This window comes from Leuresthes tenuis, unplaced genomic scaffold (assembly GCF_036924035.1).
Source record: "Leuresthes tenuis unplaced genomic scaffold, fLeuTen1.0.hap1 SCAF_8, whole genome shotgun sequence".
Taxonomy (NCBI): domain Eukaryota; kingdom Metazoa; phylum Chordata; class Actinopteri; order Atheriniformes; family Atherinopsidae; genus Leuresthes; species Leuresthes tenuis.
This window is the reverse complement of record NW_027325362.1, coordinates 3,077,095-3,094,693: the sequence shown is the minus strand read 5'-3', so window position 1 is coordinate 3,094,693 and position 17,599 is coordinate 3,077,095. Positions and strand designations below refer to the sequence as shown.

The window sequence follows — 17,599 nt, the reverse complement described above, 5'->3', positions numbered from 1 at the left end:
TGCCGTCAGAGGCCTGATAAGAAATAAATTATAACGACTTGCCTTCAGTAGAACTGAAGAATAGAAACTATAAAGCAAAGATATTTCATGTTTTGTACAATTCTCTTCATCTGTCCATGTTGCATCTCAATGCAACTCATTCCAAAAAGTTGGGACTCTAAATCTTTGATATTGACATTTAAAATCTCTCTCGCAACACTGAAGACTTTCTGGCATTTATGAGTCCAAATGAAGGGTTTCAAGTGTTATTTTGTTCCATTCTTTCTGCAAACGCCTCTTAAGATATGCAACAGTACAAGGTTGTCATAATCATATGTATTATTTATTATTTCACATTTACCCCCCCCCCCCAGTTTAAAAATCTCCAGATCTTCAGTTCATTTCTGACACATTCTGACACAAAAGCAGCAAGAAAATGTGTAAATGAGAGAAGCTTTGCTGGGAATTCAGCAGTTATTAACATAAACTTATGCTTTAATGTTCATAATGATGCGAGGATGAGTGTAGTACACATCCCCAACTCATTATCTGTGCGTTAGTCCACTTTTTAGAGCTTCAGTTCATATAAACTTTGGTCAGACTCACTCACATTAATGTGCTCAATGTGCTTAACAGCCAGTACATACAAGCACCTGTTGCTGGTAGCAAAATTAACCTGAAACGTGTGCATGTGACACTCTTCTCTCCTTCATTTGTCTCACCAGCTGTAATAATGCTGTCAGGGTGAGAACCGGCAGAAATAACTGGCCTCTTGGCTGCTGATTGGTCCCCAGTTTGTCACTTAAAACTGCTTCTTTTGGCTGTAACTTATGAGATGTGAGTCAGAAGTGTAAAGTTGTCCCTCAGACAGATGAACGTTACGCTGTCTGCTTGGAGTGAGCGCTTACAATTCGTCGCTGATCATATCTACACCCTGTACTCTCCGTTTTCATTAACTTGGAAATACATGCCGTCTGGATTCACCTAATATGAGAAATCCTGGAAACTATTTGTAATTTTGACCTGTTTTCTATTCATAACTACATCATTTTAAGTTGTACAAGTCTCAGTGGACTTCCTTGTGTCATACAGCTACTGTTCTTACAGCTGTTAACACTAATAACACCCCAACGTGTCGATTACTTTTTAAAATAGCATTAATAAGACTATCACATCAAAGCCCCTGGAGTATTAATATATGGAGGCTGTTTACACAACATGACTTTTTGTTTGCCCAATTAAAAGAAGAAAATGAAGAAACTTCCTGACACCAGACTATCTTCTCTGATCGCAGCAACAATCCTTTGACCCAGTGTCTGTCTGCCTCCTCTAACCTCTCAGCAACCTTCAGGGCACTTCCTGTGTGTAAAGGGTGCACACAAACATATGGCAGAGGCAGCATTTCATCCTCCGATGTGTGTGCGACACTGAAAGCCACAGACAGTGCAGGCTGTATAGCTTCCGTAGGGTAAACATCAGTTTTCTCATGAGAATGTTTCTGTCTTCTCTGTCCAGATCCTTTCAGTGTGTGTGTGTGTTTGTGTGTGTGTGTACTCAGAATTTCAAGTTCTGTGAAAGAGGTCATCTGCAAGGCACCATGTAATTACATGAATAGGACTTTTCTCTAAAAGTTATCGGTAGAATTTTACTATCGGTTACACCAGGACCTGTTTTTGCAAGCTGGTCCATATAAAAGCCAACAAAATCCCAGAAAAATGCTTGGTAACAATGAACTAAATTACTTTTGGGGAACTTTATTAATATTAAGCTAAATTGGCCTTTTTAATTGAGCAATTCAAGAGTAACAAATTCTTAATAATTAGCATTTTAATAATCCAACAGTGTTGCAGACATTTTCTTAAACAGTTCTATTCATGTTGAGATCTGTATTCATTATTGCTTTTGCTAAGCACATTGACTTTATGCCTGGTGTGTGAAAGGTGCCATGCAAATAAACAGAAACTAGCTTTTGTGGATCTCTCCAACAGCCTTTAAGGAGTTGGTCACTGGTTAATATATGTGCACGACACCTCAGTTAAAGACAGAGGCCTTCACTGCAGCTCACAAAGAGGGAAACAACACAACATCCTCAGAGAGAAACTGGTCAAACACACAAACATGAGCTGAGCTGTGCAGTCCAGGGCAGAGAATAGTTTATAAATCAGTTCACAAATACGTGAATTAGCACAGGACAGCCAGCTCCACATATACCTCAAAGAGAAGGGACAGAGAAGAGAGATGGTTCAAGAGGAGTTAAATAATCTATGTTAAAGGGAAAAATCTACTTTAAACAGAAGAAGCACCCAGGGATCGCCTGCCTAACACTTCCAATGCAGAAAAACATCTCAGATGCTGGTCAGGAAGGTAAGCCACTCACAGAAAGGGTGCAGGGGTCCCAACGGCAGCTTATGAGCTGAAACACCCCATCCAGTTAGCACTTGAGGTGGCCCTGTGATGTCAGACAGCCTTCACAGCTCACCGCCCTGTAGAAAAGGGCTTCATGTGTCCAAAGCAGATAGTATGGTGTGCTGTAGGATGCTGTGGTTGCCATATTGGCTGTGTGCTGCCTTTAAATCTGATAACCACCGCTCAGAAACATCTCATCCATGACTCACATATGACTAATATGCTTCTTTTCCTCTCACAGGTGCATGAGTTGGCTGAAAGTGATGACAGCCAGTGAGGTACAGCTGTTAAACAGCTGTTAAGGAGGAGGCGTGTCGTTAAAACAGTGATAATCTGTCAGAATGACTCGTGTTTATTTTGTTATTAACCTCTGACACGACAGCCTGGAATGAAACGGATTCAGAGCGAATAACTATTCGTTTATCAAAGGCCTCCTTGTTGTTTGGCACTCGAACAACCCTGTTGTGTCTGCATCAGCCATACGAGGAGGTGGGTGTACACGCTGCTTAGATCTGAGGGGGCATTTGTAGCCCAACATGTGATGATTGATGCTCTGTGCAGACTCTACTGCCTCAGCGCGCTGCTGGTGTGAGCCAGCGTTTAAATAGAGCAGATCCAGACAGTTTTCAGCGCTTCTCTCTTCCTCTGAGGGTTAAAAAGTCCTCCGACTGTTAACTGCCCAACTCTCCGGTCTAAAAGATGGTAAAAGATGCTGCAGACAGAAGCTGTGCTGCAACAAAGGGTCGGTGGCATCAACACAACCACATCTCATTAATAAGCATGAACCACGCAGCTGGTATGAAGCAGGGGCCAAAGCGGTTTGTCCCCACATCACAAATCATCAGAGGCAGGCCTGTGACGTCAGTTTTTGATGTAGCAGGTAAACACAGTGAAACCGTGCATTTCCCTTTTTTATGGGACAAGATGGATTAATGTGATGTAATGTCTTTCAAACTCGAAACAATCAAAGTTTTGCTAAATCAAAACAGTCTAACATCTCTCAGTCCTGTGGATTGTTTCACCTTCAGTCACCATATGAGGACCTTGGGTTTGTATACGTCGAAAATGGAAAGAAACTAGTTGGCATCAACTTGGCGATTCCAGCTACGAACACAGCCCCCTAAAACAGCTGATTTGGAGAGGTCTGCCTGCTTGAACTCTCACCAAAGTGGATTCTAATCTGAGAAGCTGCTAACTAAAGAAGTTCTCTTCTGCTGCAGGGGAAACTTGGCCTTTCTTTCATGCGTTTGAGATTGTATAAACCCGATAAAACCTGTGAGATCTCTTTCAAATGGACTGAGGTCCGTGTCCCAAACTCAGTCGTGGTTTCTCGTAGTTTATCTGAGAAGATTTAGTCAGAATACAGATTATCGCTGTAGCTGAATCAGGCTGTTTCCTGTAAAACTATCCAGGTAACGTTTAACAATGTTTCCTGCAAACTGGAAACCTTTCCAGAAGACGAGACTGAAACGGTGTGCAAAGTCGTACTTTCATTTGTTTAGTTTCCTTATTTGAATAAAATATTTTAGGTCTATAGTTTGGATGTGTGAACAGCAGGAAAAGTAAAGGCGCTGCGAGGAACAAGACTCATCTAAAGTCCTGACTGGTAATGTGTTGAAATCAAAGGAAAAATATAGTGTTAACAATTAGACAAGTGTGGTTTAACTCAAACAGCATAACTTAGCTTAGCTAAATTAGCTTAGCTTATTACAGGGAGGGAAATAAATGCACTTTTTTTTTTAAAAACTTGCATATAAAATAGTTTAGTCTTGAGGAGTTCAGTTTCCTCTATCAGACCAAAGTTTAAACAATTAAAGCTTAACTGTTGCCTATAACAATGGGACATCTGATACAGAGCGAGGTTTTCCTTTCATAATGGAAAAGAATAAAGCCAACAGTTCCCTTTAAGGTGGAGGTATAGCTCCATCTTGTGGGTACACCTGTGTACTGCAGCTGTGCACTCTCGATGTGAGCAGAACTCAGATAAATCACTAACCAGTCAGTAAACACAGACCACAAATCAGATGGCAGATTATCCCCAAGCTCCTCCATCCAGCCTCATCTCCTGACACTTTGTTTTATGAAATAAGACATTTTAACCAATCCCTGAACTCCACTTGGCCCCTACAAACGATGGATGTGAAAATGAGCAAAGTCCCACTTCTGTTAAACTCCTCAGGGCTTGAATATGAGCAACTGGACTTCTTTTTTCGTAATTCTTGTAGACATTTCACCTCTCATCCAACTTCTCCTAGTTTAGAAACGAAGAAGCCTTTCAGATGAGAAATGAAACATATTCAAGAATCAAGCGAATCAAGCAAAACAAGTCCAGTTGCCCTCATTCAAGAGATTCCCATGACCTACATGACTGAAAATCTACGCCAACATACTCCTGTTGATGTATTTGAATAAAGCAGATTAAATGTCAAAGAAACAGTAGCAGGTGCTGTAGGAGTAAACACAACATGTTACTTCAGTATAGATTTAAACACTTAAACGTCCTAAACGTAGCAACTGTTACTGTATATTTTATGGCTGGCAGGCTATCACTAATACACGAGCAAAGTCACATTTAAATGCAGCCGTTGAGCAGGGTGGAGCAGTTTTTAATTATTTTGTAAGAAACTGAGGATTTTGTTCATAAAGGACCAATTTACTGGTGATTTTCTCATCAACAACTACCTTTTTTTTTGTAAAAATTCAGAAAATTTAACAAAAATGTCCCAATAGTGCAGTTTTTGTAAAAAGCAGTCAAAACTTTTAAGTTGTCATTTAGAACTGTTGAAATTATTCTAAAAAGGGGAATAGCTCTCACATTTACATACATTTAAAAAAGCTCCACTTGTATTTACTTGTTTATTGAAAGCAAAGTTTTAAATGTTAGAAGCACTTCGTACGTTTTGTTTATAAAAATCAAATCAAAAATAAATGTGGTGTTAGAGGGAAAAAAATGGCTTTAAAATATTAAAGATAAGTACAAGTTATTCTTGGCTCCCAAGCCGCCACTTTAGCACGCGTTTTGGCTCCCAAGCGGCCACTTTAGCACGCGTTTTGGCTCCCAAGCGGCCACTTTAGCACGCGTTTTGGCTCCCAAGCGGCCACTTTAGCACGCGTTTTGGCTCCCAAGCGGCCACTTTAGCACGCGTTTTGGCTCCCAAGCGGCCACTTTAGCACGCGTTTTGGCTCCCAAGCGGCCACTTTAGCACGCGTTTTGGCTCCCAAGCGGCCACTTTAGCACGCGATTTGGCTCCCAAGCCGCCACTTTAGCACGCGATTTGGCTCCCAAGCCGCCACTTTAGCACGCGATTTGGCTCCCAAGCCGCCACTTTAGCACGCGATTTGGCTCCCAAGCCGCCACTTTAGCACGCGATTTGGCTCCCAAGCCGCCACTTTAGCACGCGATTTGGCTCCCAAGCCGCCACTTTAGCACGCGATTTGGCTCCCAAGCGGGCACCTGATAAAACCTGGTCTGCACAGAAATATTCTTCTAAACAGAACACAGGCTCTGACTGATGTTGACTGGTTTTAGTTCAACACCAGCAAACACCGTTAAAGACTAAGGTCATAATTATTACTATTCAGCAAATATTACCTAAAATGTACGCTTTCTGTCCAGAAACCCAGGAGTTGTTAAATTCTGCTGCATGCACCTGCAGTTTCTTCTTCATTCTACAAAAAAAAAGTTAAAACAGTACATTGTGCACGTGGGGAACCTTTTTTCTCCGTCAGCTGTCGCTCTTCTACAAGTCAAACCCATAAATTACACGATGCAAACCAACAAAATAAACGTCCAATCAGATCAAACATTCTGTGAGAGCCACACATGGTTTTATGAGGATGTTTGTTCCTCCTGCAGCACCAGACTCACCTGCGTCCTGACGCAACTCTGGCAGCAGGAAGTCACCGTTCACGCGCTCCTCGGCCACTTTTGTCCTGACATAAACAGTCCATGTTTTATTTCAGGGGTACAAACCTGGATATCTGAGCTACAAAACTATCAAACAAGTCACATTGTATCAGCGTAGCTCCCCAAAACGTCTCCACAATCACGGCCATGTCTCCCAGGTGTGTCGCGTCAGTGACGTCAGAGTTGACCCACATTTACCGTAATAAAACTCTACTACTTTCTGATGTTATTTTATGGGTTTGTTTGAGCCTTTATGAGTGCGCGGGAAACACTGCTCCGTGTCTCTTATCGTTGCTGTGCTCCTTTTCCTGGTTTGGTTACAGTAATCAATAACGCAGTTGTCGGACCGTAGATAATAAAGTGCAGATATGTTTACGGGAACTAAAGGATAAGATATCAGTCGTAGGGATTAAGGGCTTGAGTCCCATCTGGGTCGTTTGCAAAGCAAATGCTGTTTCATAACTTCATGATGGTGCTGGTCTCTAATTAATCATAACTAATAAAAACCACATTTCCACATCAATACTGTATAACCTTGCTATAGAAATGTGTAACTCTCTTCAAGGCCAAGATTGTGAAACCAGATCATTTTGCAATTAGCCTTCATAAGAGACGCAGACTGAGCAGTCAGTTTGCTTTAGCAGACACTGTGTTCTCCCCATGTTGTAAAGTCTGCAATTAATTTACTATTTTGCCTTGAGATAGATTTCAGCCTGTTAGAATCATTGTAACCTTCGCAGAATTCAAGGTTCCTGTCATGAAATCCACCTTTAAAACACACAACTGTGCACGATTGAACATGTAGTGTACTGATGAGCCCAACCTGTAACCTGTTTTACATGATATTCCTGTGCTGTTTCACAACTTTACAGAGTCTAAAGGTGGCACAGAAGTTAATGATCAGGTTGATTTGGTAGAAAAGGCTGCAGAGCATAAATCCAGCTGCACTCACCAAATGGAGATCAGAGAACTCTGCTGTACTGTAACTAACAGTGCCTCCATCTTTTATCATCTTTTTTATTCATGATAGATTCTCCAAAGTGTTTATACTATTTATTATCATTTTTTGTTACTTTAGAAGCCCTAAACAAAGGTGAAGATGAAGTTTGAGACTATCCTGGAGGAAATCAACGGCTTTGGGCTTTTCCAAATCGTCATCCTCATTCTGCTGGTCACCCCTCGGATAGTTCTTCCCTGTCACTTCTTACTGAACAGCTTCATCACTGTGGTGCCTCCTCACCACTGTGACATCAGCTCACTGGACGATGGAGGACTCTTCAGGAATTTAACTCAGGAGCAGCGGTGGACGGTCAGCCTTCCAGCTGGAGATGATGGACGTCCAAAATCCTGTGAGAGGTTTGCCGAGCTGCAGTTTCAGCTCTTATCCAACAGCTCCAGCAGCACTGACCTGCCCATTGTTCAGTGCAACAGTGGGTGGATTTATGACAATTCCACCTTCGTTTCCACCCTGGCAACTGAGGTACAATTCTGGCTTTTAGAAACACTGTGTGTTGTTAGGAATTTATGCAGTTTATTGAAGTCTGTGTGATATTTACCTAATAAGAAATGTTCACATCTGAGAAAATGACAAATCTGTTCTGAGACATTTTCACTTGTCAGTGCAAGATCAGTATAGATGGCAAGAAGTATTCAATTTAATCATTTTGTTTAATTAAAAGTATAAACATTTCCTCTGTGTTTGTGCTTAAAGAAAAGAAAGAATAGAAAAGAAAAGAAAAGAAAAGAAAAACAAGACCAAGAAATATCAAAGTTATTCCTGCGATGATGTGATGTGTAAAAGTCTTGAGCCATTTTTATTAAATATATATATTGAAAACAGGAGATGTGTGCAACAATGTAATGAAATATGTGCAAAAGCAATTTTTCAGTTTTGACAAGTTTTAAAGTGAATCTCTGGTCTGAGCTCCTTTATCCTCCAACTCAGCCTGAACCCTCTGAGACGAGCTTTCTGTCATTTCTTTAAGGAGTCTTCAGGAATAGTTCTCCAGGCTTCTTGAAGGACATCCCAAAGCTCTTCTTTGGATGTGGGCTGCCTTTTGTTCCGTTCTCTGTCAGATGATCCCACACTGCTTCAATAATGTTGAGGTCCGGGCTCTGGGGAGGATTCATCCCTCCATAAGACCTGTTGCCACTGATTTTCAGTCCACTTCTTGTGTCATTTGGCACAGCTCAGCCTTTTCTCCCTGTTTCCCTTCCTTAAGAACGGCTTCTTGACAGCCACCCTTCCATGGAGACCATTTCTGATGAGGCTTGGGCCAACAGTAGATGGATCAGCTGAAGGTCCAGATGCATCTCTCAGGTCCTGTCAGGTCACAGCTGGATTTTTTCCTCTTTCTTAAGGACATCACTTTCAGATCCTGTTCATCTGCTGTAGATAGTTTTTTAGGCCTGACACTTCTTCTTTTGTCCTCCACTTGTCCAGTTTCCTCAAATGTTTTAAGGACACACTGCACACCATGCTGAGATATGCCAAGTTTTCAGCTAATAGCTCTTTGGGAATCACCTTGTTGCTGCAGAAATCTGTCTGTCAAGTCATTTGTTTGTAGATTAAACAAAATTAAAGGAAAGAAACGCGGCTGTTCATCACATAGTGCCTAAAGATATCATTCAAAATGAGTTCTTTACTAAGTTGTCTGTTATATGTGGACACAACACTGGTTCGTCCAATTTTCCTCTAAAATGGTCAGTTTAGAAGGACTGTATTTAAAATGAGGGAAGAAAACTTTGAAAGACCTTCAGAAAGCCTGGAGAACTATTGCTGAGCCACAAGAAAGTCTAAACATAAAGAAATGAGAGTTGGATCAAGACTTTTGCAGTTCTGCATATTTACTCAAGCACGTTTTACTTCTTTTTTTAATTAAATGTCATGATTCATGCTAGAATGTAGCTTCTGGACATGTTACATGTCAGAATTCCTTTAGTTACTGCAGTTACTTTGTCAGAAAACATCTGTTTCTCACCTTTGACCCAGCTGTATAAACAAAAGTCTTAGAAAACTCAAAGCAGTGATTCACGTTGGCATCCTGAAGGAGCTTCATCAGTAAGTCGTGTTTTCTCTGTGATTTGCTCTTTCAGTGGGACCTGGTTTGTGATAGAAAGAGCCTGACAAAAACCACAGGCACAGTATTCTTTTTTGGAGTGATGATGGGGGCCGTAGCTTTTGGATACCTCTGTGACAAGTACTGAAATGCAAAAAATTCATGTTTCTGCTGAATTTTGATGCCTTTCTTTCCCCTTTTTTCACAAATATGATTCAAATAAGATGATTTAGTTTAATTTGAAACACTATCATGTAATAAATACCTGAAGCTGCACATTTAAAAGGAAATATTTCAATTCCATTAATTGCAAATATTCATCATTTTGCTTTTCGCTGTTCTTTTCCAGGTATGGGAGGAAGAACACTCTTCTGGCCTCATACCTCATGACGATTGTGTTTGGTTTCTCCAGCATCTTTGCAAACTCCTACATAATGTTTGCTGTGTTGAGATTTTTCACAGGCTTCAGTCTGTCGGGAATCAGCCTTAACTCCATAGTTCTCAGTAAGCTTAAATTGACCAAACCACCATAGATGCTGAAGATATGTTGTGCTCAAAGCTTGTTTCTACAGCTCCAATGTACAGCAAAAGATAAACCGGGCAAAGTGAAATGCTCTTTCAGTGATTACTTTTCCTCGCCTTGCAGGCATCGAGTGGGTCGACACAGATCACAGGTCATTTATCGGTGTGATTGGCAGCCTTGCCTGGTCTGCAGGCAACATGCTGCTGGCTGGCTTTGCCTTTCTGATTAATGACTGGCGGAGCCTGATCATGGCTGTCACAGCCCCATTAGGACTTGCAGTTTTGACCTGGTGGTAAGTAACAGCGTGCAATGCTGTTAGTGACCAAGACTTTACTTTTCTTTACCTCGTATCACCAGGAAACACATTTGTACAATGCCTTAACCATCAAGTGTGGTTAGTTTGTCATGCGCCAATGAAGAAGTGGCAGCAGCCTTGTTTTTCACCATTTTGGATCAATCAGATTAGAAAAGACACTTCAGGAAGAATGTACCAAAAAGGAGAAGTATGATAAAAATATTAAAACTATAAACCCCACTCTGGTAGACCACCACAATGAGATCTTAAGCCTGTAAATAAACTAACTGCGAACTGCTTTTAAATGATTCTGATTGTAGGTGGATTCCTGAATCTGCTCGATGGCTTTTAGCTAATGGAAAAGTGGAAAAAGCCCAGTTTTACCTTGATAAATGTGCAAAGTTCAACAAGAAACCAAAACTGTCCAAGTTAAAAGTGGAGGTAAGTTTGACCAGAACATTTTTATCTTGTAAGAGTTTATTTACCACTAGAGGGCAACAGTCTGCACAATCCCAGAATACAGAAAACAAATGTCAGCTCAAATGTTTCCTCTGTGCAGACTCTTTCCAACATAGAAAGTCTGGAAAAGCAGGACAAAAACTACACTTACCTCGACCTCGTAAAAACCCCAAAGATGAGACGATTAGCTTTGCTGTCGGGATATGTTTGGTGGGTATCATCTAAAAAAAATGCTGAAAAAAATCAATTATCATCATCAGCACAGGGTGAATTACATAACAGTATCTTTCTTTGCACTCTGCAGGTATGGAGTTGCCTCAACATATTATGGAATCAGTCTGAACATCACTGGATTTGGGCTGAACATGTACCTTACACACTTCATCTACGCAGCCATAGAAGTTCCTGCCAAGCTGATGACTTACTGTGTTGTGAACAAATTTGGGCGAAGGAAGTGTCAGGCGGGCACTCTGCTACTGACAGGCACCTGCATCGCTATAAACATCTTCATTCCAAAAGGTTTCTTTAAGATTTCCCAGTAGTTTGTTAACCCCTCACCTGGGTTATGATGTCCTAGTTAGTTGCATCATAAATTTTGTGTTGGAACCAGTCACTCCAGACTGAAACCTACAGTGGAAAAGGTCTGAAACCAGGTGAAACCAGTCAGGTGTCTGGCTGCTGGGAGGAAATGGGAAATCTGATGATTAAATTCATGTATTTTCTGTCTGAACTTGATCAAGCTTTCATTTTATTGAATATTCGGCCAGATGTTAGGTGATTAAATTCAGTTAACCACCATTTTCTTTTTCTCTTTCGTGTTAACTGAGCGTTTCCCATAATTCTCTCTTTACTTTCGCAGATCTGTGGCATATCCGTGTTGTTGTTGCTATTCTTGGAAAAGGCCTTTCAGAAGCTTCCTTCACAACCATTTTCCTCTACACAACCGAACTTTACCCCACGGTCATTAGGTCGGTGTTTTAGTTCATTTCTCTGTCTTCACATGATGTGAAGCAGCACATGCACACGAGTATTTTCAGAGAAAGAAAGAGACGTACAGTTTATCTGCCTTGGACAAGTTTTCAGCTAATAGCTCTTTAGGAATCACCTTGTTGCTGCAGAAATCCTATTTTCTGTCTGTCAAACTGTGTTTTCTTTGCTGTTTTTCATAGATGCAACCAAAGAAATGGGAACAAATGATGTGTCTTTGTGACAAAGAGCCTAAAGATCCAGTTTAAAATGGCTTCTTTGCTAAATTGTCTGTTATGTGTCGACACAACACTGGTTCATCCCTTGAGTTAGGAGCCTTTTTTCTGCCTGAATGCTTCATAGCTCAGAGTTAAGTGGCTTAACAAAGAAAAACTGGACTGAAAATGAGTGAAAAAGCAGAAAATGTCCAAAGAAAAACTCTGAAAGACCTTCAGAAAGCTGTCCTCCACTTGTCCAGTTTCCTCAAATGTTTTAAGGACACACTGCACACCATGCTGAGATATGCCAAGTTTTCAGCTAATAGCTCTTTGGGAATCACCTTGTTGCTGCAGAAATCCTATTTTCTGTCTGTCAAACTGTGTTTTCTTTGCTGTTTTTCATAGATGCAACTAAAGAAATGGGAACAAATTGTGTCTTTGTGACAGGCTGCTAGTAACAAAGTGCCTAAAGATCCAGTTTAAAACGGCTTCTTTGCTAAGTTGTCTGTTCTGTGTCGACACAACACTGGTTCATCCCTTGAGTTTGGAGCCTTTGTTAACTGTTTAAATGATTCATAGGTCAGAGTTAAGTGTCTTAACAAACAAACACATTCCTCTGAAAATGGTCGGGTACAAGGACTGAAAATGAACGAGTACGATTTATGAGATCACAAGAAAGTCTTGTTTCCTTTAAGCAAAATACAAAGAAATCCGGGGTGGCTAAAGACGTTTGCTGTAAAGACAATATGCTGCACATCTATTTATCTTTAAACTTATTATTTCAGGGCTATCCTGGGTTGAAAAGTTGAATAATTTTGTCAACAGCTTAGACAAAACATTGCAAATAAATAGCAAATGCTGCTTTAAACATTTACAAGTTCCCAGAGTTTAAGTTTAGAAGCAAACTTGAAATTCTTCAGTAGTAATAATTTAGTGAAATTATGCACAATTACACGAGTCAGCGGGACTAAACAAGTGCTTTTGCTTGAACATTTAGCCGATAATACTTTGTGCATTTGTATTTTTACCTAAGAAAAAGATCTGAATTGTCAGAATTTTTCTGAACCTTTCCTTCCTGCAGCAGGTGGACAGAGATGTTCATGGTGAATCTCAGGAGAAATACTCATCTGACTGATTTACTGCATGTTTTACCAGGCAAAACGGTATGGGCTACACGAACTTTGTGAGCCGTCTGGGCATTTCTGTGGCTCCACTGGTCCTGCTGCTGGAGGACGTTTGGACTTTTCTTCCTCAGATCATCATCTGCTCCGTGGCCATCACTTCTGGCCTGGTCTCTCTAATGCTTCCAGAAACTCTGAACGCGACGCTGCCGGAGACAATCGACGACATAGAAAAGCCAAGGTTTGTGAATACATCAATGAAAGGCCCAAAGCACATAACTGAACTTGGTGGTAGTTTGTCGAGCGTCTCTGGGATGCAGCAGCAGGTTTTTCTCACCTTGACTTTGTTACAAACTGGAAGCACCAGATACCACAAAATAATGAATAAACACCACCTGATATTTAATGCTTTCACATATATCTCAGCACATCTTGCTTTGAAATCATACATCTGTACTGAAAAAAGTGCAATTAAAACCGAGCAACCATTTCAATGTATATTATACAAGTCATCAAACATTTAATTAGGTCCTTCTTAGGTGGATTAGTGTTGTACGGTAAGGTCTGCTTCTGCTTGGTGTACCAGTGAAATGACCCAAATCACTGTTGTATCATTTTGTTCCATTTCAGAAGAAAGGCCGTCTCCTCCCACACCAAAGACTCTTCAGGTGTTTTTCTGGAGTCAAAGAGCACTACAAGTATATAACAGTGATGCAGCGAGTGAAACGACATTGTTTTATTTATGACACCCGCTGGGTGTTGTCACAGGTTAATTGTTTGTTTGTATGGGATTATTGACCTGATTTATAGCTGCCTGTTCCCTAAACAGTCAGTAAGACCAGGATCGACACCTGTTAGGAGCACCTTTGACCAGTGGGTGGCACTGTGGGACGGTGGCTCCGGTTTCCGCTCATAACCTCAGACGAACTGGAAGAGAGCAGTCACGTGTCCGGTGTCTTATTTCCCTGGAATCGCGTCCCTGACTTTCAGTTCAAGGCGTTTTACCTGCTCCACTGGTACTGTCCAGCGTTACCTGTAACATATTCTTTTTCTTAACTGTCTTATGGAAATAAGAACATGATTCTCATGTAAAAACTGCCTCGTGTTTTTTATATTTTTATGTATAAAAGATTCTGATCAAAAGCTTTGTTTTGTGTTTGGTTTATAACTTTAATTCAGAATCAAATATTAAAGGTAATTTACTTATAATGTACAAACTGAAGATATTACACTGGTCATTATTCGGCTACAATTTCAGTCAATGGTGACTTAATTCTTATGACAAAAATCTGATTAATATGAGCAAAATGTATATAAAATCACCTGAAGCTGTTTATGGTGATATATCCCTTTCAGAGGAAAACATATGTCAGCTGACACATCAGGTCTACTGGATTTTCATGTTCTTACTCATGTAAGAATTTAGACAAATTCACACAATATCTGCATTTTTATATGATGTTTGAGAACAAGCTACAGAGGAAGGGTGTGTATGTGCATTTTATTACTATCAAACATTTCAGGGTGTCAAATATCAAAGTTTCTGAATCAGAATAAAAGGAAAAATAGTTACCTTGGATATGCTGGCCAGCTGTCATAAGAAAACATGTTATAGGCATGCTTTTTCCACATGCTTATGATGTATTAGTGTCCCTTCCACCTCCTGCCTCACAAATCTTTGAATATAAATTGTGCAACAGCCCTTTTAATCTTCACACAGGGTGCTCCTGGAAACCTTTGACTCACTTTTGTGGAATTTAATTTTATGTGATGACTATAACCACTCTTTGAAGCATTCTGGCAATTCTGAACATCTAATTTGTGATTTATCAAAAGTAAGAGGACGATTTAACCCTTTATTTGAAATTTTACATGAAATTCAGATATTTTTTCACAATAACAGAGCTGACACATCTCTTGGCATCCCCACTGGCCTTGCAAAGGTACAAAAGTCTTTGGGTGGTGTATGAGCCTCATTGACTTATTTGTCCTGATTGTCCACACCCAGAGGAGGCATACCTGTGGATTAAAGGTCTGTTCGCCTCTTCATTTACTGCCACAGAGCTACAGAGGTGAGTTGTAAACTGAGTGGATCAAGAGTTGACCAGGGATACCATCCAAACTGTACCATCAAGCGTAAACACAAGCCTGCTATGAATAATTACAGAACAAAGTGCTTCAATGGAGTTTGCTCAGTCAGTCATCAATCAAGTTAAGTATCCAGAACATAAATGACGGGGGAAAAAAAGGGGGAAAGATATTTGCTCAAAAGATCCCAGATGAGCCCCCATTTATGTCGAGACCTTACTAATGAGCCCATAACTCAAAGTGGAAACTGACAACAAAGGTTAGAGGCTTGGTGGTTTTATTTCTACTGAAAAAAGGTAAATGAGTAGTTACTGAGGGGGCTGTTTTACAAAAACAAACCTGCTGAGCTGACACCACACTTCATTCCAGTGGTCTTTTGTCGATTCAGGTTACTGAATCTACTGATGTGAACTTATCAATGTAAATACATGCTATGAAGGCCAAGCCTCCTTATGTATTAAGCTTTAGTTAAGATAGGTTTATGGTAACAGATTCCCTAAATTCAATTCAATTTTATTTATATAGCGCCAAATTACAACAATTGTCATCTCAAGGCACTTGAATAATATAGTCCAATTCAAGCCAATTGGAATTCAATTCATTTACTAAAGAGTAGCATCTTTTCATTTCATTCAAAGTATGAGAGTAAAGTGCCTTTGAATGAACTCGTCTTTTTGTGGGTTTAAGTTGTTCCAAACCAGATTGTTGGAAAATTGTGTGTTTAAAGTCTTGTCTCTACAGTTTCAGCCACAGTATCCACAGTTGGCCTCATGTTCTTTTTCTGTTTTGAGTTTTGACAACATGGCAATGCTTGCAGCACCTCTTTTAGTCCTTTGGTCATAAATATATAAAGGAAGGGGTCCACCAGAGGGCTGAGGTAGAGCAGCAGGTGTGACACCAGTTCCAGGTAGAGTACCGTGTCCTTAAAGGACAAAGCCTCCAGGAGGACGCTGAGGACAAAGGGGGCGTAGAGGAGGGTGTAGTTGGCCCAGATTGCAATGATCCCCCACACCGCCCTCCTCCTCTCTTGACTCGGAGGATTGGATCGTGAGCAGTGCAAAGACCTAAAAGCATCCGCAGCAAAGAAGAGGAGGAAGGGGAAAGGTGCAAGAAGAGACACTGCGAACCACAGGTTGTAATGCAGCACGGCGAGGGCGAGGATGCCGAATGGAGCGGTCCAAACCAGCAAGGTCACTACATGAGACTGCTTGATGCTGCTGCAGCAGCCAAGACACTGAGGATAGGCGACCAGGAGATGGCGCTCCTGGGCTATGAACAGCATGAGAGTGATGTTGGAAACGACACCAAAATAGAAAATGAAGTCTGTGGCACTGGAGGAGATGACTGCGTCATTTTCCATGCTCTGATCCACACTGGGACGGCCAAAGAAACTGATGATGTCAGACACCAGGAGGAACCAGACGTGCATGGGAATTTTAGCCCCACCTAGGCAAAGAACACAGGAGTGGAAATGACTGATCCTGGAATATAACAAAAAACTGTCGATTAATACTACAACCTCAGAGGTACTAAGTGTACAATTTCCATTGATAAAAAACTGAGTGATGCGACACACAAGCAGGGCGATTAGACCCCAACAAAGACACAAAACCAAAAAAAAAAAGTAAGAATATGGGCATAAGCAAAAGCTATACATGAGTACTGGGTAAAGAATATCCTCAGATGTTTTAGCCTTGGACAGTTCTCACAAACCAGTTAGCAGCACATGTCTACAGGTCTGTGAGAAGACTTGATCTGGAAACCTTAAAACCACATCTCAACTGGAAACTCAAACCACACATTCCTCAGGTGTGAAACACTTTAATCAGAAGACACATCAGTGATAGGATAAAATGAGTAAAGTGGAACCTTTGGACAGATTCTTGAGGGTGTAAATAGCCAGTCCGATGGCGGGCAGCCCGATGCAGAATGTCAGCCAGTGGATCACCTTGGCTACCTGGACATGGCCAGTTGTGGTGTTGTTGCCTGTGAGGTTTCCATTAATGTTGATGAGGTCAGGGACAGTTGTCACAGTGTTATTGTCAGCCATAAGAGGCCACACAGTGGCTATTTATGTCCTCAGCTGTTTAGATACCACCAAAGTCCTCAGAGGATGTCTCTCAGCTGATGTTAGGAATACATCAGGTAGAAATGATCTGGAATGAACAGAAAAACTCAGCAGAATTTGTCCACCTGTGAATCCTTTAAACAAGATTTTCATGTGATATGTTTTGTCTCAGATGCAGACAGATGAGTGAGTCTGTCTTTACTCTGCATTGAGCTTCTGTCCATTTAATTGGGCACTCGTTGTTTTCAGTTTCAGCATCATGTGTCAATCATGTTCATCTCCCTCAGAGGTTCTTTCCAACTCAGAAAAGTTATAATCTGTACGAGGCCAAATGCAGTTTTTTAGGAAATATGTGCATTTTTGTTGCTAATATGTGTGGCTATACACACAGGTCAGCTGATAAGGAGTGAAATGTTTCCTTCGGTGCCCAGGAAGCAGAGAAACTTTCAAAGGTTTGCGTCAATTGAACTAAAATTTAACACTAGTTACAGCAAGATAGTTTTGTTGTGT

At 40.9% G+C, this 17,599-nt stretch overlaps 4 protein-coding genes across 4 annotated transcripts in view; 2 read left to right on the top strand and 2 right to left on the bottom strand.

The window, feature by feature from the left end:
- The window catches only part of LOC140312735 (endothelial PAS domain-containing protein 1-like), a 486,153-nt gene that overhangs the window by 54,017 nt on the left and 414,537 nt on the right, over positions 1 to 17,599 (top strand). The window lies entirely within an intron of this gene.
- Positions 1 to 17,599, bottom strand: part of LOC140312732 (NLR family CARD domain-containing protein 3-like) — a 329,873-nt gene that overhangs the window by 251,557 nt on the left and 60,717 nt on the right. The gene's annotated exons all lie outside the window — the stretch shown is intronic.
- Positions 7,266 to 14,027, top strand: LOC140312729 (solute carrier family 22 member 7-like). The gene is made up of 10 exons (XM_072390519.1): positions 7,266 to 7,772; positions 9,389 to 9,492; positions 9,701 to 9,855; positions 9,998 to 10,166; positions 10,490 to 10,610; positions 10,729 to 10,838; positions 10,933 to 11,147; positions 11,488 to 11,596; positions 12,968 to 13,174; positions 13,564 to 14,027. Exons 1-10 carry the CDS (start codon positions 7,392 to 7,394, stop codon positions 13,637 to 13,639), a joined length of 1,647 nt encoding a protein of 548 aa, XP_072246620.1. The 5' UTR covers positions 7,266 to 7,391; the 3' UTR covers positions 13,640 to 14,027.
- Positions 13,852 to 17,071, bottom strand: LOC140313438 (uncharacterized). Its single transcript, XM_072391534.1, has 4 exons — positions 16,891 to 17,071; positions 15,842 to 16,467; positions 14,507 to 14,524; positions 13,852 to 13,860 (listed from the first exon to the last, which is right to left on the bottom strand). Exons 1-4 carry the CDS (start codon positions 17,069 to 17,071, stop codon positions 13,852 to 13,854), a joined length of 834 nt encoding a protein of 277 aa, XP_072247635.1.